The sequence below is a fragment of the Perognathus longimembris genome, chromosome 4 (assembly GCF_023159225.1).
Source record: "Perognathus longimembris pacificus isolate PPM17 chromosome 4, ASM2315922v1, whole genome shotgun sequence".
NCBI lineage: Eukaryota > Metazoa > Chordata > Mammalia > Rodentia > Heteromyidae > Perognathus > Perognathus longimembris.
The window spans coordinates 2,146,514-2,167,389 of record NC_063164.1 but is presented as its reverse complement, the minus strand read 5'-3'; the positions used below and the strand labels follow the sequence as shown (position 1 = coordinate 2,167,389).

Sequence of the window (20,876 nt, the reverse complement as noted above, 5' to 3'; positions counted from 1 at the left end):
GGAGAGGCCCGAGAGGGTGGATGCCCAAGGCCCGGCCCTGGCCCAGCCCCCCTCTTCTCTAGCATGGTACCCCAGGCGCACCCCGGAGAGCAGCTTGGGCAGCTGGTTCTGGCCACACCGCCGGCTGGGCTGGGTCCAGGCGGCCACCAGCTCCCCGCCCCGCCCCTCCCGTGCAGGACCAAGATGTCTCGGGAGTGTCCCCACTGCACCTGGCCGCCCGCTTCGGGCACCCCGCGGTGGTGGAGTGGCTGCTGCGGGAGGGCCACGCGGCCGCCCTGGAGACCCGGGAGGGGGCCCTGCCGCTGCACCACGCCGCCGTCAGCGGGGACCTGACGTGCCTGAAGCTCCTGGTGGCGGCGCACGGCAGGTGAGAGCACCGGCCCGGGGAGGGTAGGCCACGGAGGCACGGGCCACGGGGCCACGGAGGCACGGGCCACGGAGCCCAGGGGCGTGGCCGGAGGCAGCCCTGCGAGTCTGGAGCTGGAGGGTGATAAGCAAGCAGGGGTGAGGGGAGGCGGGTGGGGGGGCGCGGCGTGGGGGAGGGAGCGAGGGCAGGGGGGCGTCGAGGCGAGGCAGGTAGGTGGGACTGGCTTGATCGTGGCGGAGCCGGCGTGCGCGCGTGTACAGGGACAGAGCTGGGACACGCGTCATGGGGAAAGCCCCCGGGCCCGGGTGCACGCCGGCTTCCTCTGTGGATGGTCAAGTGGACCTCGGTGGGCTTGCGGGCCGGCCCCAGGCAGGTCGGCCCGGATCCCCGGTCCTCACCCCACCCCCTACCCCCGCCCCGGTGTTCCTTGGACTGGGAACCCTCGCTGGGGTGAGCTGCTCCGTCTCCAGCCCCGCGCCATCCCCGGCCCGGCGGGGGGTGAGCCAGAGCCAGGCCTGGGCCGCGGGGTTCGGCGTCTCCCCGCCCCAGCTCCACCCCTCGCCCCCCACGAGGCTCGCCCTGCTGGGAGCAGAGGATAAAAGCCGACCGACAGACTGTGGAGACCGGAAATCCAAACCCTGGCCCCCAGGGCAACTCGTTCCGCTCTCGGCCTCTGCTCTCCCGGCTTCCCGCCGCCCAGACTCCCTGCCCCCCTCAGGGCACAGTGGAGGTGTCCCCCGTCTCCGGGGCAGGTCCCCGCTGGCGCACACTCCTTCGTGGAGGCGGGGAGGGGGTCCTGGGCCTCTCGCGAGAGCTTGCCGTGACTCGCCAGCCCCCTCGTGAGCGGCGCTCAGCTCCAGGCCCAGCGGCGGAGGGTGTGGGCCCAGCCGGGGGCTCGGGCCGCCCCTGAGCCCAAGGACGCCCAGCCTGGAGCGCTGCGCCCTCGGGGCTCCTCCCCTCCCGGAGCTTTGCGAGCCCGGCACCTCGCGGGGCAGCAGAGGCACCCGGAGACCGCGGGGACCCCGAGGGAGGGTCAGCGCTGCGGCTCCAGGGGGACGCGATGGTGGCCCTCCCTAGTGACCTACGTGGGTAACCTGAGCCCAGCAAAGGAAAGGAGCCCCCGTGGGGGGCCCCCAGCCCTGGACAGCAGCTGGAAGGAGTTGGGAAAGTCGGGGTGTGATGGCCAGAGGTCAGGGGTCACACCCAGAAGGTGAGGTCGGCCGTGGGGAGGGGACTGCCCTCCCCGCAGCTGGCCACAGGGGTCTCGGGGCACACGGGGCCGGCAGCCGCTCACCCGCCCCCCCCCCCCCGGCTGGCACGACCCTGGGCCCCGGCCCCCCGACCCTGTTCCCCTGCAGCGGCGTGAACCGGCGGACCCGCAGCGGCGCGAGCCCCCTCTACCTGGCCTGCCAGGAGGGCCACCTGCACCTGGCGCAGTTCCTGGTGAAGGACTGCGGCGCGGACGTGGGCCTGCGCGCCCTGGACGGCATGAGCGCGCTGCACGCCGCCGCCGCCCGCGGCCACTACTCGCTGGTCGTCTGGCTGGTGAGGGTCGCGGGGGTCGGGTCAACGCAGCGGGTCAAAGCCCTGCCGGGAGCGGCCCGGGGCTCCGCCGGGAGCCAGGTCCCTCGGGGGCGGGGGGCGGGGGGCGGGGGTCGTCGGGAGTCCCCAGGGTCCTCTGGGGTGGGTGAGGGGAGCGCTTAGGAGGGTCGGGGGGTCACTGCGGACCCCAAAGCCCCAGGGCCGCGCGGGGCCGGTTTCCAGTGGTTTAACGTTTGGAACTGCGCCGTCTCCGCGCTGCTCCTCCCGGCTACGGGGCACCGGGGAGCAACCTGCTGGGGCCCCCGGCTCCTAGGGAGGGTGCCCCCGCCCTGAAGACGCCCCCCGCCGTGCCCGGGTCCCCCGGGCTCCTCCCCGGGCGAGGGCAGCCTGCGCACACGGGCCGTCTCCTCTTTCCAGGCCACGTTCACCGACGTCAGCCTGGCGGCCCGGGATCACGAGGGGGCCACAGCCCTGCACTTCGCAGCCCGGGGGGGCCACACGCCCATTCTGGACCGGCTACTGCTGCTGGGTGCTCCCGTCATGAGAGACTCGTGGGGTGGGACCCCCCTCCACGATGCAGCGGAAAACGGACAGTTGGAGGTACGCCGGCTGGGGGTTGCTGGGCCGGGCCACCGAGAGCCGTCGCGAGACTCGCCCGGGCCGAGCCTTCGAGGCAGCCCTCTCAAAGAGACGTTACTTCTGCCCTGTCGTACGCGGGTAAACTGAGGCACAGGGCCGGGGAGACCCCGACTCGGTGCATGTCGGCGGCCAGAGCCTCTGTCTCCCCCCCGACGCCAGTCCCCGCCCCCAGCCTCCTCCCTCCCTCCTGTCATTCTCCAGCTCCACACAGGAAGTGCGCTGGGGTCTTCGTCACAGGCAAGGTCGGAGAGGGAGGCTTCTGGGTACTCTCCATCCCGTGTCCTCGGGAATCCTCTCTGTCCTGCCAGGGGGAGGGAGGGGAAGGGGGAGGTGCAGGGGGCGAGGATGCTCCTGCCTGACTCAGGTATGGCCCCAACGGGCAGCTGGTGGCAAGAGGGTCCCGCAGCTGCTCCTGAGAAGGTGGCCTAGGCACAAAGTTGTCCCCAAGCAGCCGGATCCTTACCCAAGTGAGGCCCCTCGGGAGGGGTCCCCAGCTCCTCTGAGTGAAGAGGACCCCGGTAGCCCCCGCCCCAGGGCAGCCCCGCCACGCCCAAGTCCCCCACCCCCCACTGACAGAGCAAATCAAGGCTGGGCTAGCTCAGGGGTAGAGAGAGAGCCTGCCTGGCGTGCAAAAATCCTGGCTTCATCCCCAACAACCGGCAACCCCCTCGCCCCCCCCCCAAAAAAAAGAATCCGTTTATCTGAGGGAAATCAGAGACCTCACAGTATCTGATCTATAAATATTTTAGCAAACATCTTACAGAGGTGCACACACTTCTTTAAAGTCACACCTCAAGCCGTGATCACACCTACACAATAACCCACAATAATTCCTTAGGATTATCTGGTATTCAGTCTGACATCTGACGGCGGTAAGGTTCTCGCGTGGACTCATCCGGCAAATTTCCATCCACTCCTCCCCTCCCCTCCCCTCCCCTCCCCTCCCCTCCCCTCCCCTCTTCAGCATTGCAGGAAGTTGAGAGTGCAGTGCACTGCCCAGGACCTCCATCCAGCTATTACTAACACTGACACCATGTTACACACAGCCTGTGCTTGTCTGCCTGCCTGTCTGTCTGTCTGTCTGTCGTCTGTCCAGGCGCCCAGCCAAGGCAGGGCACAGCCTCCAGGTCCGCTCGGGCTCCTCTTGGTGCCTACAGCTGTTTCCTCATTTTAAAAACAAAACGCCAGCCCGGCGTGGCAGTGCCCACCTATAACCCCAGCACTCAGGGGGCTGAGCAATCTCACTTTCCAAGCCAACCCGGGCCACATGGCGAGACCTTGCCTCAAAGAACCAAAACAGAAAACGAGCACAGAGCTGGCGCTCCCTTAGGCTCGGAAGGAGCTGGAATGACCTCCGTGCTTCACTGTACCACCTTTGGTACCAGTACCTCAATACCTGTGTAAGCATCTTAATTGTCGCTTAAGCACATAACGCTTGCCAGCTCCTTACACGAGCCCCTGAGCCGGGTGAGGGCGTCCACGTTGCTGTGCGGCTGATCCGTGCTCTCACACAGCCGCCACTCCCCGGTCTCCCTGCCCAGCCCCTGGCGACCCGGGCTCTGGGTAGCCCACACAGGATGGAGGGCACCGTCCTTGTCCTTCCACTCAGCCCAGCCTCCCTCCTCCAGGCTCCCCCCTGTGTTAGTATAGGTGCAGGTTCAAGACCAGGCAGTATTTCACTGTCTGGCTATTTTCCTCTTCATCATGCATCTCTGAGTGGACACCTCGTGCTCTCACCCTGTGGCCGGTGTCAGCGGTTCTGCTCGGCACCCTGGATGTACAGCCAGGTTCCAATTGCTGGACCTGCACTGATCACTTAGTGTGAAACCAACCTTGCATTCTTGGAATAAATGCAACTTGATCCTGGTAGTTTTTTTTTGTTTTGTTTTGTTTTGTTTTTGCCAGTCCTGAGCCTTCGACTCAGGGCCTGAGCACTGTCCCTGGCTTCTCTTTGCTCAAGGCTAGCACTCTGTCACTTGAGCCACAGCGCCACTTCTGGCCTTTTCTATATATGTGGTGCTGGGGAATCGAACCCAGAGCTTCATGTATACGAGGCAAGCACTCTTGACACTAGGCCATATTCCCAGCCCTCCTGGTAGCTTTTTATATGCAGTTAAGTTGTTAACATTTTGTCTAGTATTTGGGCTCCATATTTGTGTGTGTGTGTGTGTGTGTGTGCGTGCGCTTTATGTGTGTGCACATCAGTCCTGAGGCTTGAACTCAGGGTCTGGGTGCTGTCCCTAAACTCAAGGCTGACGCTCCAGCACTTGAACTACAGCTCCACTTCTGGCTTCTTGCTGGTTAATTGGAAATGTGAATCTCATGGACTTTCCTTCATGGGCTGGCTTTGGACTGTGACCCTTGGATCACAGCCTCTTGAGTAGCTAGGATTATAGACATAAGCTCCTAGCATAAAGCATTTGTTGAGTTTTTTTTGGGTTTTTTTTTTTTTTTTTTGGCCAGTCCTGGGGCTTGGACTCAGGGCCTGAGCACTGTCCCTGGCTTCTTTTTGCTCAAGGCTAGCACTCTGCCACTTGAGCCACAGTGCCACTTCTGGCCATTTTCTGTATATGTAGTGCTGGGGAATTGAACCCAGGGCCTCATGTATAAGAGGCAAGCACTCTTGCCACTAGGCCATATCCCCAGCCCATTTGTTGAGTTTTTGAGAGGGGTGTTTCCCCATTCATTTCTGGCCTGTTTCCTTTTCCTTCTGTTGCTAAGCTGTGTCCTAGAGTTTTGTAATTCATCAGCTAAAACAGTTTCTAGTTTCTGTTTTTTATTCTTCCTTGCCCCTGGACTTACTTGAAAATGCTTATTAATTTTTAAACATGATGGTTCAGAAATTAAGTCTACTATTGATTTCTCTTGGCTTGCTCTGTAGTCAGAAAATACTCTGATAATTTCAACTATTTGATCTCTGTTATTAGCTACTTTGTAAGTGTGCATATGGATGATTTTTGTAAATAGTGTATATAAGAAGACAAGTTATTTTCTATGTGTTGGTTGTATGTGTTTGTCAATGGTATTGTTCATACTTATGTGCATACAGAGTTTTGTGTTTTATCTCAGACTGCTTGAGTCAGTCAGTGTGCTGACGTCTCAGACCGCTGCGTCAGGGCGCTGATGTTTGTCTGTGACGGGGTTGCTTGTGTGTCCCTGTGATCCCGCACTGTTGTATCTGTCCTAAATCCCATCCTAGTCTCTACCTGAATGAAGTGTTACTGTAGATCTGTATTTCTATAAACCTACAGTACCATAAACCTGTAGTACCATACATCTATAGTACTGTAGTGCCATAGACCTGTCGTACTGCAGACATGTGGTTCTGTACACCTATAGTACCATAGATTTGTAGTACTATAGAACCTGTGGTTCTGTCGACCTGCAGTACTGTAGATATATAGTACTTCACACCTGTGGTTCTGTAGACCTGTGGTCCTGTAGACATTTGATTCTGTAGACCTGTGGTTGTGCAGACCTGTGTTGCTATGGACCTGTAGTACAGCAGACCTGTAGTTCTGTAGACCTGTGATTCTATAGACCTGTGGTTCTGTAGACCTGTGATTCTATAGACCTGTGGTTCTGTAGACCTATAGTACTGTAGACCTGTGGTTCAGTAGACCTGTGGCTCTGTAGACCTGTGGTTCTGTAGACCTGTGGTTCTGTAGACTTGTAGTTCTGTAGACCTGTGGTTCTGTAGACCTGTGGTTCTGTAGACCTGTGGCTCTGTAGACCTGTGGTTCTGTAGACCTGTGGTTCTGTAGACCTGTGGTTCTATAGACCTGTGGTTCTGTAGACCTGTGGTTCAGTAGACCTGTGGCTCTGTAGACCTGTGGTTCTGTAGACCTGTGGTTCTGTAGACCTGTGGTTCTATAGACCTGTAGTGCTGCAGATCTTTCCCATTACTTATTGGCATTGTAGATCTTGTTCCATCTTTTACTTCCTGAAATCTGAACCCTTATATTTTCTTTTTTTAAATGTTTAATATCTACATCTCTGCTAGTTACAAGCAGTCAGATCAAATATTTTCATTGTTCTGGCATCTTTCTATTGGTTCATTTGGTCTACTAATAGCTGGTGCACTTACTTATATTTAGGTGCTTCTTTTGTCCTTCCTTTCTAAGCCTTTCATCCATCATTTCTAACGTATGTTGCTTGCCTCTCTCTTCCTATCTCCTGGCAGACATTTGTAATAGTACAGGGAATGTTTTGTGGCAGTTTTGTTTGTAGGTAATAGAAGTGTGGTCTCAGCCTTTTGTCCACCTATTAAGATCTTTTGTGTGTGTATGCCAGTCCTGGGGCTTGAACATAAGGCCTGAGTGCTGTCCCTAAGCTTTTTGTTCAAGGCTAGCACTCTACCACTTGAGCCACGGCTCAATTTCTGGCTTTTTGGTGGTTAATTGGAGATAAGAGTCTCCAGACTTACCTGCTTGGGCTGGCATTTGCAATCCTCATATCTCAGCCTTCTGAGTAGCTAGGATTACAGGCATGAGTCACCAGCACCCTGCTGGATGTTCTAACTCAACAGCAGCTCTCTGCTTCTCTAATTCAAAGAGGAACCATGTGTTGTTTTTTTATGTACCATGGTGTATATTGAGAGAAAATAGTATTTTGTTTCATTTACCTCTTTGAAAACAACTAAGCCAATGTTTGAGCCTTCAGTTCTGGTTGTTGAATCTGCAGTGATTCTCATACAGTATTTGAGGGGGTCATTGCTAAAGCCACTGGTAATCATGACTCAACTACAGGTGAGCTGTGGCAAAGATTGCTCTTAAACTCATCAATTAATGAGGAGCTAGTAATCCGAAGTGGCTCTGTCTTGCACAGATAAGGAATGCTGACTTCACAGCTGGGCACAGAGATGCGGGTCATTGGTCACAGCCACCTCGGCCCTCCAGGCCTACTCTCTTGCCTTCCTGTGACACGAGCCCTGCACAGATAAGGTTTCACGTGCCTGCAACTCAATGGTGGTAGACAGAGCCCAGCAGAACACGGGGGTCTGTTTGCCTGCTTCTCTGCCTCCCTCTGCGGTTCCCTGCCCAGCCACGTGACCTGTAATTGCCCACGAGGATGTGCCTGGGCAGTGTTGCCACCCACCTAGGCCCTGTTAGAATGGTACTGGGGTCTTCCTAACACGGAGCCATCCTCAGGGATCCCAAGACCCCCTTGTGCAGTGTGCCATGGAGGGCCCGGCCTCCAGGAGCCGTGGGTGTGGGCCGAGCTGGGCTGCTTCCTCACTCTGACTTCTGGGAGCATACACGTGCTTCCTGGTGCTCACCTCCTGGTTCATTCACCTGTGCAGTGTTGACTTCCTGAGAGTCCATCTGCACCGCAGCCTGGCGACAGCAAGGCTCAGGAAGGTCTCATGGAGATCCCAGTCAGACACGCTCCAGGCCTGGGGACACAGTGGTCCCGCAGCCCCCCTGGGGCTTTGCCTTTTCCACACAGAGCCACAGGTGGGCAAGGTGGAGGTGGGTGGCATAGGGCCTGGGCTAGGCTGTCTTCCATTAGTTGTTTGTGAATAAAAGGCTTTGATTTAGCCACAAAGGAACCACTGTCCTCTTCCTCCCTCCTTCTTGGAGCTCAGGCTTTCCAAGTGGCTCACTTTCCCAAGACTCATGCAGAGGCTGCCGGGAAGGTGCTGCTTCTGTTCTGTTGGCTCTCCGTGCCCTCATTCTGTCTTCAGTGCTGAAGAACGTTTGTGCTGGGAATAGAATGTAGCCTGGGCATTTCCAATCACTCTTTCAGTGCTTGGGAAATAATGTTCAGGCCAGGTACCTGTGGCCCACGCCTGTAATCCTAGTTACTCAGAAGTCTAAGAGCTGAGGATTGCAATTCAAAGTCAGCACAAGCAGAAAAGTTTGTGAGACTCTTATCTCCAGCTAACCACCAAAAATCCAGAAGCAGAAGTGTAGCTCAAATGGTAGAACACCAACCCTGAGTGAAAAGCTCAGGGATAGTGCCCAGGCCCAGAGTTCAAGCCCCAGGACCCCCCTCACCCCCCATCCCACACACACAGAAGAGTTTTTCATTGCCTCTGGCCTCTGCTGGCTGCTAGTGTCTTGTATTCTGTCTTTCACTGAGAGACCCAGAGGTGGTGCTCTGTGTGTATCCTACACGGGGCTCGTTGGAATTCTTGGGTTTGTGCTCTGGTGTTTGCTGGTTGCTTTTGGAAGATTCTCAGCCATAGTCTCTGAGCTCCTCTCTGCTCCCTCTCTGTCTTCCCTCTTCTGAGATTCATACGTAGCGCGTGTACCTCAGACCTCCCTGTGCCACGCCCTCAGCCCCCCTCCACTGCGGTGACGCACACATGAGCTTGTCGCAGCTTGCAGGGAGGAAAGGTTTGCTTTCATTCCTCTTCTGAGCTTGTCCGTGGTGGTTTGGTCCTGTGGCTTTGGGCTTGGCCACACGGCACATGGTGGCGGAGCACATGGTGCTGAGCTCTGTCTCCCTCCGTGTCCCTCAGCTCCCTTCCCCTCATGGTACCTGGGAGGCAGCAGAGGCAGGGGCCAGGGTCCCGCGGCATCCGCTCTATGGGCCCGCCCTGTGACCGCCCTTCCTCCCACCAGGCCCACCTCCAGCCCACCACAGGAATCGCCCACTTTCCTGACTCCATCGTCTGCTTGGCTCTTTCTGCTGTATCTGGGTTGCTTCTTCTGACCAGTTTTCTGTGTACTAATTATCAGCAAAAGCTGTGGTTTGTTTTTATCCTATGGTGGGGTTTGTCAGAACTTCAAATTTGCTAGACAAGCAAGCACTCTACCATGGAGCCATGCCTTCAAGCCCTTTTTTGTACTATTTTTGAAATATGCTTCAAAATCTCACTCGTTTATGCCCGGATGCGCACCTGCCCATCTGCCTATGTTAGACTTCCCATCGCTGCGGGAAGGCAAGCCCTTCCCACCATGCCAAGCATGTTCTGCTGAGGTAGAGACTTGGATTTCTCTGCCTGGCCTGGCCCCCAAATCCTTCCAATCTCAGCTCCCGAGTGGCTAGGAGGACAGATGTGAGGCTCTGTGAGCGGCCAGTACCACTTTTTATAGTCTGTGATTTCATGCCTACAACTTCAAGTCTGGATTTCATTTCTTTGAATGTCATAAGCACAGTGGCTTCACGGTCTGTCATTTCTTGTTTTTGTGGAGTAAGTCTATTTCTCAGTGTTTTATTTCCTCGTGTCCTAGATTTTTATTGATTAGATGCCAAGCATTTTAACTGAAAACGGCCTGTAGGTGAGGTTGGAGGCTTGCGTGATTTCTGACTTGTTCGGCCGAGCTCATGTGGGAGACACAGTCACGGGCATCTGCCAGGCTGGGGACAGGCCGAATCCTGCCGCCACGCGGACTGAAAAGTAGTTCTCACGTTGTGATGTACTTCTTTCCTCTCCGGGTATACGTGGGTGGGGGCACACGCGTGTGTGCGTGCACACGTGCCTGTGTGGCGGTGGTGATAGTAATGGTGGTAGGTTTGTGTTTTCCTTTGTGTGTCGCTGTGTAGCCCAGGCCAGCCTTGAACTCTGGTTTCTTCCGGGCGATACTGGGGTTTGACCCAAGGGTCTGTGCTTGCTACCACGCGAGCCAGGCCTCCCGCCCCCTCACCTGGACGTCTAAGTCCTCATGCCTCAGCCTCCCGCGTGCTTTGGCTACAGACGCCCACCATCCTGCCTGGCTTTGTGCTCTCATCTTTACACAGCTGGAGAAGGAACAAAGACGAGCCACCTGGTTACCATCTCTGTCTCAGCCGGCACAGCAGTGCTCAGGCTTCCGTATCCAGCCAGGCTGCTCCTGCCCCGGGCTTCGCCCTCAGCCTCATCGGGTGCCCAGAGAGCCCCAGGACCCCCACCTGGAGGAGCTGTGGCCCGGGGCTGGGGTGGGGCCGCAGGGAGAGCTGGACCCTGAGGGAGGCCCCTCCCTTAGCCGCAAGGCTCAGTCTGGTCCCACGCAGGGGCTGCCGAGGGGCTAAGTGCACTCCACACCCAGGGAGACCGCACAGATGAAACCCAGGCTGCACGCCACCCACGGAGCTCCCAGCCGTGCGGGCCCTGGTGGGGTTCCAGCTGCACCGCCTGCTGCCCCCTTCCCAGGGGGCCTGGCACCCGCACACCCCCGACGCCCCTCCCCCCGGCCAGGGCCCTCTGTGCCCTCTGTGGCCTACGTCGTAGCCTTGGTTCCCTCGTGGGTCAGGGCAGCGGTGGGATGAGACTTGGGGGCTCCAGGCAGGTCTTCCGAGTCCCATGGCCCAGATTCCAGCCCCTCCCCTATGCCAGGCAGCCTCAGTTTCCCCCCCCCCGTGCCGCGGAGCCGGGAAAGCTCCCTGCGTCGGCCCTCTGGGCCGCTGGGGTGACCGTGGCCCCCTCCTCCCCCACAGTGCTGCCAGACGCTGCTGTCCCACCGCGTGGACCCCTCCCTGCGGGACGACGATGGCTACACCGCGGCTGACCTGGCGGAGTACCACGGACACCAGGAGTGCGCCCGGTACCTGCGGGACAGGGCTCGGCCGGTAAGGCCTCGGGGGCGCCGTCGTTCCGGGGCGGGCTTGGGCGCGGCCAGCACGCCGCGGCGGCAGCAGGGTTAGTTGGGGCGTTTGCGGCGCCCGTCTCTCACACCGAGCGCCGTCGGGCAAGAGCCTGGGTCCACGCAGCGTCCTACTGGCCAGGGCGCGCCGGGGCCGCGCGGAGGGACCCTGCTGTCAGGGGCTGGGAGGGCGGCCGTCCCTGGACCTGGGAGGAAACCTGGCCCAGTCGGGGTGCTGCGTGGGGTGGGCCACAGAGGAAGCCAGGCCTGTGACTCGGGTGGGGATAGGCCCGGTGCCTGCTGCAGTGGGCTCTGAGGACCCCAGGGCGGCCTGCCGCAGCGGGGAGACCAAGTGCCGCCCAGCCCGATCCGCAGGGCCGGGGTTCTCGGCCGTCCTGCCCCCCCCCCCCCCCCCGCCCGGCCCATGGCACGGCTTAGCGGCTATGAAGGAGCGAGGGCAGCGACGAGTGAACTCCCAGAGGAGCGGATGGGTGGGTGAGGCGGACAGCGGGGTGGAGGGCAGAGATGAGGGAGGCCGAGGAGAGGAGGGCAGAGGGGCAGTGGAAGGTGCTACCCCAGCTCTTCCCCGGCCCCCTGCTGGCCCCCGCCCATCCTGTCCAGCCCAAGGCAGGGACGCCATACAGCCAGCCTGGACTGGCAGCTTTGCCTCTTTTCTCCAATGCTGTCTCTGCACTGAGACCCACGAGCGACGGTCCCCGGCCCCAGATGCGTCTATGCCTCTTCCCTCTCAAGGCATCCCCTCAGAGCCTCTGGGACCAACTGAGGCAGAGTCCTTCCCGTCCCCCACCGGGCCTGCCGCAGGGTCCGCACGCAGCCATAGCCGAGTCCCACGGCCTAACCCTGCGCCAGGCCCCCGGCGGCTCAGCTGGCCCACGGGGCTCCGGGACGGGGGCCCTGCCGGGGCCCTGAGCGCCATCCCTGCTCGTCTTTCCGTGACTGGGGTTGCTGTCTGGTGCGGGGTCTTGCTTTCTGGACGGGGCTGCCTGTCCGAGGCCCAGCGACGCGGAGCCACGGGCTGCCCGACGCCTGCGTCCTCCCCGCCCCGCCCCGCCCCGCCCCGGGTGGAGGTGGGGATGGGGACGCAGGGCCCCTCCACAGCGCCGGCTGCTGGCGAGCAGGGCGGGCCTGGGCTCCTGGGGCCCCTGCCTCGTCCCCCACGCAGGCCTGGCCCGCTGTCACAGGAGGTCCGGCCACCCAGTCCCATCCGGCTCTGGCCAGCCCGGCCCAGCCAGGCCTTGCCCTTCCTCCTAGGCTTCCTGGGGTTCTCCTGGGTGTCACCACGATTCGCGGGGTGTCCCGCACGCCACCCTGACCTCCGGGGCTGCCGCTTGCTGCCCTCAGCAGCCCTTCCTGCGGAACCCCGCGAGCCCGAGCCCTTGGCCTCGGCACGGGCCTGGCTGGGAGCCATCCGGGCCTCCGCGTCAGGGCTGCACCGCGGCGCCGTTCTCCCCCAGACCTGCGCCGCAGCCACCAGGGGCACCGGGCTCTGCCCCCGCCTGGGGCTGCCCCCCCACCCCGCCCTGCCTCTGCTCACGGGGGGTGGGGGTGGGGAGCGGGGTGCGGGCTGGCAGCTGCAGGCCGGCAGGACAGCGCGCAGAGCTGTGCCTGCTGCAATATTGATGGAAACGCGATACACACAGGTCGCCCGCACCCGTCCCCGTCCCAAAGCAGAGCCTGCTCCCATCTCCTCCCTTCAGTCGGCCGACGGCCATTCTGCCCGGCAGGCAGCCCTGGACATCCATGGCATTCCATGCCTGTGGAACAGGGGCCCCGCACCCCAGCTTGTACTTACTCCCACAGGGATGGAGCCTGCTGGGCCCGTGGGCTCCGCTCGGCGGCTCTGAGCCTCCGCCCCTCATGGGTGGCACGGGACTGAAGCTTGTCCCCGGCAAGCTGGGCAGCGGAGGCCTGGGCACAGGCTTGTCACCTCCCTCCCTGCCCCAGGGGGGAAGGAGCCCAGGCCTCTGCTCTGGACAGATGGGGCACACGGGGCCCAGAGAAAGCAAGGGGCTCCCCCGGGCAGTGTCCGGCTCCGGGGAGCCGTGGGGCCGGGCTGCTCAGCAGTAATCCAATCTCAGCCGTGGTGACGGCGTCCAGACCCGGCTTCGGGTCATGATTTTCTTGGCCCGGGTGGCGTTACAGGCTGTAACCCGGCTCGCCACAGCCGCCCTCCATGTATAATGCATGGCGGCCGGCCACGCTCAGATCTCACCAAAAACAAGCGGCGAGGAGGCAGACCTGGGGGGCCCGGGCTGGGAGGCGGGCGGCTCAGTGTCCCCCGTGAGGAGTCAAAGATGGACTGATACGGGTCCTCCTTCCGGTCCTGAGGACTCAACGTCCCGGACCCCAAGAGTGGCCTGAGGCGCCCAGGCCACGGGGACCGCGCTGAGAGTCCATTTCCCCTGCCCAGGCCGCCCTCCTGCCTCCGCTGTCCTGCCAGCCTGCGGCGGGCACCGCCGGCCCAGCCGAGCCCCTTGTTCTCCTGCAGGTAAGGCAAGGAGGGGGCGTCCTGTCCCTTCCTGCGCAGCGGCCCCGACGGGGGCGAGAGAGGGGACCGAGACCCCAGGCGGGCTCCTCCTCCTCCTCCTCCTCCTCCCAGCCCCGGGCAATTCAAGCTGCGTCCGAGGGGCTGCTGGGCCCCGCAGCCCAGGAGCAGCAGTCGGCGGGCCTGCTCCTGTCTCGTGGCCCGCCCTGCAGACGTCCCTGGGGAGGGCCCGGGGCGGCGGCCGGGCTGGGCACTCGAGGTGGGCACGCACAGCCCCCCGGCGCCCTCTCTTCCACACTGGTGTCCCCGGATGACGGACCCCACTGGGGGCCTTGGTCCTGCCAAAGCAAAGGCTGCTGGGCGCAGCAGAGCCCCGGCCCAGCTCTGCCTCCCCAGCGCAGGCCTGTGCAGAAGCCGTGCACCCCTCCCGAGCCTCACTGTCCCCGCCCCAGGGCTTGCTGGGTGGCTCGCAGAGGGTCCGCCGGCCCTGGGCGCCCCGGGTGGGGGGGAGGGCTAAGGTGCTGTGGTAAGGGATCGCGTAGGCAGCCCCAGCCCGCCTTGCCACCCGACACCTCAGCCTTCAAATATTAATGGACACCTCCTCTCCTGGGGGCCACAGCCCGGACGCCCCGGCATGGCCACGGCTCCCGCGCTCCGCGGCCCAGAGCCCGCGTCCGCCGGTCTCCTGGGGTGGGCGGGACAGAGGCCCCGGCCCGGGCCCCGGGCTGCTGCCGGTCCCTGGAAGGAGGTGCGTGGGCCCGGGCAGGTGGGGGCCAGGCCGCACCCCCGCCCCTGGTGGGCTGGGGGCTGTGGGGGGCGTGTGATGGGGCGGCGCTGGGGTGCCTCGCCGGGGCGGCTGAGTCACTGGGTCGGAGCTTTCCTCTGAGTCCCCGGCTCAGGATTGGGCCCGCGGCCCCCGCCCCGCGTCTGGAATCGGTGTCCGCTCGAGCCGGGTCCGGGGCTGTTCCCAGCGCCACACCTGGAACCCTGATTTCCAAGTCCCACTGTCTTCTGGGGTGCCCCGGGCTAGGGGGTCCCGTCCGACGGTTGGAGGACGCCGAGGGGGAGCGGGGCAGGGCAGGGCAGGCATGGCAGGGCAGGGCAGGGCAGGGCAGGGCAGGGCAGGGCAGGGCAGGGCAGGGCAGGGCAGGCATGGCAGGGCAGGGCAGGGCAGGCATGGCAGGGCAGGGCAGGGCAGGGCAGGCAGGGCAGGCAGGGGAGCAGGCTGGCGCTCCATGGAGATGGCCGGGCGGCTCCTCCCTCGCCTGTGAGGACCGGGTGGGGAGGCGGGGCAGGCTCGGCGGCCGCCGGACCACCGGGGACAGGAGCCTTAGCGCCTCTCGGTCAGGTGACAGGGCTGCGCAGGTGGCACCTTGAGTCGAGGGCTCTGTCAATGTGGGGGGACGGCAGAGCCCGCCGCAAGCCCCCCGGCCGGCCCCGCAGCTCCAGGCTCCCCGGGCTGGCCCGGGTGGCCCTGCTTGCAGGCGGGTGGGGAGAGGCCCCCCCCTCCCGGGGCCCAGGCTCGGTCTCTGTCCGGCGGGCGTGGAGGGGCAGCGGGGCACGGGAGAGGCCGTGCATGGCAGAGGCGGGCGAGGCCCTTCCACCAGAGTCTGGGCACTTTGGGGGGCGGGGGGTGGGGAGACAGGACAGCCCAACTCCTAGGCTGGGCTCCTGAGAAAGCAGCGAGGCCTCGGACGAGCGCGGGGGGTGGCGGGCAGGCCCCCTCGCTTGCATGGGGTTGGCCAGGATCCCGTGGCACCCCAGCCGTCACGGAGGCTCCACCCTGGACCACCGGCAGGCCCACATCACGGGGGGGGGCGGCAGGGCCTGAGCCCCCCCGGAGGGCACCTGTCCCAGGCTACCGGGGCCTCTGCCCACCAGACCTGTGCCCCCAGGTGCCGGTCCCGATGACACCCCCGCCGCCGCCCTTCCCGCCCCCGCCACTGTGCACAGCAAGACTCCCCGTGGAGGAGGGCAGAGGAGGGGGCACACAGCCCAGGAGCCCCCCGGGTGAGTGCTCCGCCTTGCGCAGGACTGGGGGGCCCCTCGGCCTCCCTCTGGGGACCCCCTGTGCGGCTCCGCCACTCCCTACCCCTTCCAGCCTTCTATCATCGTGGCTATTTTTTTTAATTATTATGATTTTTCTTGCCAGTCCTGGGCCTTGGACTCAGGGCCTGAGCACTGTCCCTGGCTTCTTCTTGCTCAAGGCTAGCACTCTGCCACTTGAGCCACAGCGCCCCTTCTGGCCGTTTTCTGTATATGTGGTGCTGAGGAATCGAACCCAGGGCTTCGTGCGTGGTAGGCGAGCACTCTTGCCACTAGGCCACATTCCCAGCCCTGGGTTTTTGTTTTTGTTGTTGTTGTTGTTTCTTAGATTTTTAGTTTTTTGGGTTTTTTTGTTCTGGTCCTGGGTCTTGAAATCAGGGGCTCTGCCCTTGAGCTTTTGAGTTCAGGGTTAGAGCCACAGCTCCACTTCCAGGATGTGTGTGTGTGTGTGTGTGTGTGTGTTTAAATGGAGATAAGAGTCCCACAGACTTTCCGGCCGGGCATGGCTTCAAACCATGGTCCTCAGACTCGGCCTCCCGGGCAGCTTTTGAGGTGGGAGCCCCCGCTGTCCAGCTTGGTTGCTTTTTAAAGCACCGCCCCAGGGTGACTTGTGTGGAAGGGGATCCAGCAGGCTGAGCTGGCCTCGGGGTGCTCCGAGATCCTAGCGGGGTCAGCAGGGTGTGGGAAGCGCCGGCCCCCTGTGGGTCACCGCCCGCCACAGACCAGTGACCGGCACTTACCGGAATGAATCAGGGTGGCCAGACAAGTGGCAGGTGCTACATGCAGGGCGGTTTGCCCCCGTCCACGGGCACGTGGCAGCCACGTGATCACACGGGGGTGCCTTGCCTGCGCGTGTCTGTGGGCTTGTGTCGGTACGTGTGTGTGGTCTGTGTATGCCTACACACGTGTTTCTCTGTGTGTCTCTGGTCCGTTGGCGCGTGCGTCCGTGTGTCTCTGTATGTTCTGTATGTTTGTGTGTCTGCATGCCTGGGCTGTGTGCCTCCTTGTGTGTCTAGATGCGGCGTGCGTGTCTTGGTGCGCATGCGTGTGCCCAGGCGTGGTGTACACGTGCTTCTCTCGGGCTGTAGCCCTGCTGTGTGTGTCGCTGTGGCCCCAGCATCGAGGGCGGTGCTAGGATCGCGCTGGGGTCTGACACGGCCGCCGCAGGTCCCTCGGCCTCCGGGCCTCACGACCTTCCCGGCTGCAGGACGCGTGGGGGGCAGGGAGTCAGGGGGTCAACTGCAGCAGCCGTATGGCCAGGCCCGGGCCAGGCCCTGTGACGCCCCGGCAGGAAGCTGAGGAAGGTGGGGCGTACAGAGCCCCGGCTTGGGGGGCCCCCAGGGGCTCGGCAAGGTGTCAGGTCTGAGGCTGGGCGTCTCTGCCCCCCCCCCAAGGCCTCTAAGGCTGGGCCTCTGTGCCGCCCCAGGCCCTGCCCTTCCCTTGCCCCCCCACCCCCCCCCCCAACTCCAGCTCCCCTTCTTGCCAGCAGCCGTGACTCTCAGCCCAGCCTGGCCTGGCCAGCCTGTCCCGAGGGAGCCACTGGACTGCACAGACCCCCCGAGGGTCACCACCAGCGCCCCTGCTGCCGCCGAGGTGCGTCTCCCGCCCCCCCCCGCCCCCCAGCCAATCCCAAAGCCCAGGCCCCTCCTCCCCGACGGACTCCAGCTCTCACGGGGGCAGCGGTGGCCGGCTCTGGACGCCTCCGGTTCTGGGCGGATGGCATTCAGGAGCCATCGCAAAAAAACATGTGGCCCTTCTCCATCCCCCCGAGAGTCCCATGCCGGGCACCTCACCCCGATCCCGAGCCCAGGGGCTCTCGGTGCCCTCCTCAGGAGCTATCCGCAGGCAGGCCGGCCCGCGCCCACTGCCTCCTGGCTCCCAACCGGTCTGCTCCCCTCTCCCGCCCCGCTCCTCCGGCTCACCAAATGGGTCTTACGGGAGCTTGAGAAGTGCCACGTGGTGCTGGCCTCAGAGAGGAGCCACGGTGGCTTAAAGGTTCTGACAAGCCCCGCGGTACCGACCAGTGGCCAGAGCGTGGCCTGTCCCTGCGGCCGTATCCAGACGGCGTCTGCCCTTCCCCACGACATACTCTTCCGGGCCACGGAGGAGAGGCTGCTTCCTCCCGCACCCATCTGGGCCCCCCACGGACGGGTCCCTGTCCCCAGGGGTCTTACCCTGGGGGGGGGGTGGGGGACGAGGAGCAGGGGGTCGTGCTGCCTGCAGCCCCTCCCCCTCCGGCCCAAGGATGTCCCGTGCTTGCTCACCAGCGGCCGACCCCGCCGGGTCTGTCGTGCGCAGGGGACGGAGATGGCAGCGGGGGACGCCCCGGAGGGCCTGGCGGCCCTGCAGCTGGACGGGCTGCCCGCGGGGGACCTGGACGGGCTGGTGCCCACCCAGGATGAGCACGGCCGGCCCATCCCCGAGTGGAAGCGGCAGGTGATGGTGCGGAAGCTGCAGGCCCGCCTGGGCGCAGGCCCGGTTCCCGAGGCCCAGGTGCGGTGGGCGGGGCGGAGGGGGGGAGGGGGGAGGGCGGGGGGGAGGCGGCTCCAGGAGGCACACGTGTGCCCCGGGGTAGTGCCCCGGAACAGGCCTGGAGCCCCACACCCAGGGGGGTGCCCCCTCCCCGTCGTCCGGGGCCCCGGCGGGGCGGTCGGCCGGGCCAGCGCTGTGCCAGGCGGTGGCCCTGGGTAGGGGGGAGGCCAGCGGTGGAGGGAGTGAGTGAGGAGGGTGTGGGGACTTGCCCCGGGCTCCTCCCGGCAGAGGGCACCGCAGAGGCGCAGTGGCCGTGACCCGCTCCGCGAGGGGACCGGAAGGAGCCGTCCGCGGCCCGAGCGAGGCGTCCAGGAGATGGCGCCACGCCAGGGCCGGGGGGGGGGGGGCTCAGGGAGCCCGTGGGACCCGAGCGGGGAAGAGGCTGTGACCCGACCTGGGCTCTCACGGGCCCCCAGCTGCCGTGCGTGAGGCCGCGTTCTAGAATCTTCCGCTAGAGGCCTGTGGTTGGCGCAGCGATCCCAGTGCCAGCGGCTAAGGTGGTGAAAACGCAGTCACGCTAACGACGGGGCTCTCCTCCGCCCCCGCCACACCCACTTCCACACGGAGGCCACCGACGGCACCGTGACACAGCCACGTGCCTGCCCCAGCCGCGGGCGGGGGCGGGGGCCCCGGGCCAGGGTCGGGGGGGGCCCCTTTGAGCCCATCGACCTATAAGGATGCTGAGAGCTCGGGGACACGGAGGGCGGGCGGGCGGGCAGCTCTGGGTGGCCGGCTGAGCCCGCAGCAGAACGACGGGCGCCCAGCGGAGCCTCGGGCTTCCAGCCAGACAGAGCTGCAGGGTCCTCGGGGGTCTGACGGACCGAGCAGAGGCGCCTCCGCCTCTCCTGAGGGGGAGCACGCACCCCCTCCACGCTCAGATCCTAACTGTCCAGGCGCACATTCACAGCGCAGCCTGAGATCAAAAGAACACGTCGCCCAGACGAGCTGGAGGCCTCTAGGCTAAGCTTCTAGAACCGTGGCCGCAGCAGCCGGCGTGGCCCTGTGAGACCCCGGGTCGGATCCGTGGCCCTGGTCTACCTTCGGGGCGCAGGGCAGGGCCCGCCGGCGTCCGGCAGGCCGGGGTCCCCACGGAGCCGGCGTCGGGCAGGACCTCGCTTCCTCCTGCCTCACGCGCCCCCCTCCCCCTCCCTGTGCCCAGGACGCCGGCGGGGAGCCGGGCCCCGGGGGGCGGGCCGCCTGGCGGTACTCGCAGACCCACCGGGCCATCCTGGGCCCCTTCGGGGAGCTGCTGACGGAGGACGACCTGGTGTACCTGGAGAAGCAGATCGCAGACCTGCAGCTGCGGCGCCGCTGCCAGGAGTACGAGAGCGAGCTGGGCCGGCTGGCGGCCGAGCTGCAGGCGCTGCTGCCCGAGCCCCTGGTCCGGATCACCGTCCGCGGCCACTTCCTGCCGCGGCCGCCCGGCCCGGAGGACGAGGAGGCCCCGGGCCCGGCCGCGGAGCCGGAGGGCGCGGCGGGCGCCGAGCCCCGGCCGGGCGGGCAGCCCCTGCCGTTCTGGTGCGGCCACATCGCCCGCCTGGTGCGCAGCCTGTCCCTGCTGCTGAGCGGGGTGAACGGGCTGGCGCGGGGCGAGGCGGGGGCGGCGGCCCCGGGGCCCCCGGACGCCGGCAGGGGGGCCCCGGCCGCGCCCCCGCCCAGCGAGGCCCAGCAGGAGATCCAGGGGTGCGGCGTGTCGGTGCGGACGCTCCGCGGCAACTTCGAGTCGGGCTCCGGCCTGCCCCGCGCGCCGGCGCCCCAGCCCCGGCCGTGCCCGGGGGGCTGCGGCGGCCCGGCCGGAGGGGAGCCCGGGGGGCCGGGCGACGCCGGGGAAGCCGGCATGAGCGGCGAGGAGGCCCCGTCGGAGGCGGGCGCCGACCCGGGCAGCCTGCGCAAGGAGCGCATCGTCACGCTCTTCCTCCGCCACTGGAAGAAGTCGGCCTACACGCCCGCCCCGGGCCCGGCCGCCCGCCCCCGCACCCGCCCCGGGGGCCCGCCCCCGCCCCCGCCCCCGCCCCCGGCCCCGCCCGGCCAGGGCCCCCGGCTCGGCCACCTGTGGCAGCAGCGGGGCCTCATCGCCCACCTGCTGGGCAACTGGAAGGCCATCCTGGCGCACGTGCCGGCCCGGCAGCTGCGGCGGCTGGGCCGGCGCCCCCGGGGCCCCCTGTCCCCCGAGCAGTTCCTGCCCCACGTGGACGGGGCCCCCGTGCCCTACGACAGCCTCTCGCTGGACCTCTTCATGCTGGGCTACTTCCAGCTGCTGGAGTGCGAGCTGCCGGCCGAGGAGCGCCGGGCGCGCCACCTGCTCTGCTTCGAGGTGTTCGAGCACCTGGGGGCCCACGGCTGGGAGGCCGCGCGCGCCTTCCACAGGGCCGCGACCGACGAGGTGGCCGCCGGCCGCCGCGCCTGGACCGACGGCTTCGACGACCTCAAGGCGCGCTTCTTCGGCGCCGCGGAGCCCGGGCCCACCCCGCCGGGGCCCCCGCCGCCGGCCGCCCCCCCGGGCGGCGGCCCCCAGCCCGGCCCGGCCCCGCGGCGGGAGGCCGGCGCCCGGCGAGGCGGCTTCGACGGCGAGGACATCTGCGGCTACATCGACCGCAGCTTCGCCTTCTGGAAGGAGAAGGAGGCCGAGCTGTTCCGCTTCGGGGAGTGAGGGGCCGGCGGCCCTCCCAGCGGGGCTCCGGGCGGGTTCGGGGTCTGTCTTCTCCCCCTTCTCCAGCCCCCCCCACCCCGGGGG

The 20,876-nt window shown here is 64.8% G+C and overlaps 1 protein-coding gene and 1 long non-coding RNA gene across 2 annotated transcripts in view; one reads left to right on the top strand and one right to left on the bottom strand.

The window, feature by feature from the left end:
• Positions 1–17,204, bottom strand: part of LOC125350148 — a 22,195-nt gene extending 4,991 nt beyond the window's left edge. The window contains exons 1-2 of the long non-coding RNA XR_007210679.1: positions 17,076–17,204; positions 12,382–12,392 (exon numbers count right to left, since the gene is read on the bottom strand). This is a non-coding gene — a long non-coding RNA (uncharacterized LOC125350148). The remainder of the gene's footprint in view (positions 1–12,381; positions 12,393–17,075) is intronic.
• The window catches only part of Espnl (espin like), a 21,598-nt gene extending 722 nt beyond the window's left edge, over positions 1–20,876 (top strand). Inside the window, exons 2-9 of the mRNA XM_048344435.1 lie at positions 177–367; positions 1,726–1,912; positions 2,327–2,509; positions 10,913–11,044; positions 15,460–15,574; positions 17,100–17,203; positions 17,909–18,103; positions 19,302–20,876. Of these exons, the coding sequence (XP_048200392.1) occupies positions 177–367; positions 1,726–1,912; positions 2,327–2,509; positions 10,913–11,044; positions 15,460–15,574; positions 17,100–17,203; positions 17,909–18,103; positions 19,302–20,792 (2,598 nt within the window). The 3' untranslated portion in view covers positions 20,793–20,876. The remainder of the gene's footprint in view (positions 1–176; positions 368–1,725; positions 1,913–2,326; positions 2,510–10,912; positions 11,045–15,459; positions 15,575–17,099; positions 17,204–17,908; positions 18,104–19,301) is intronic.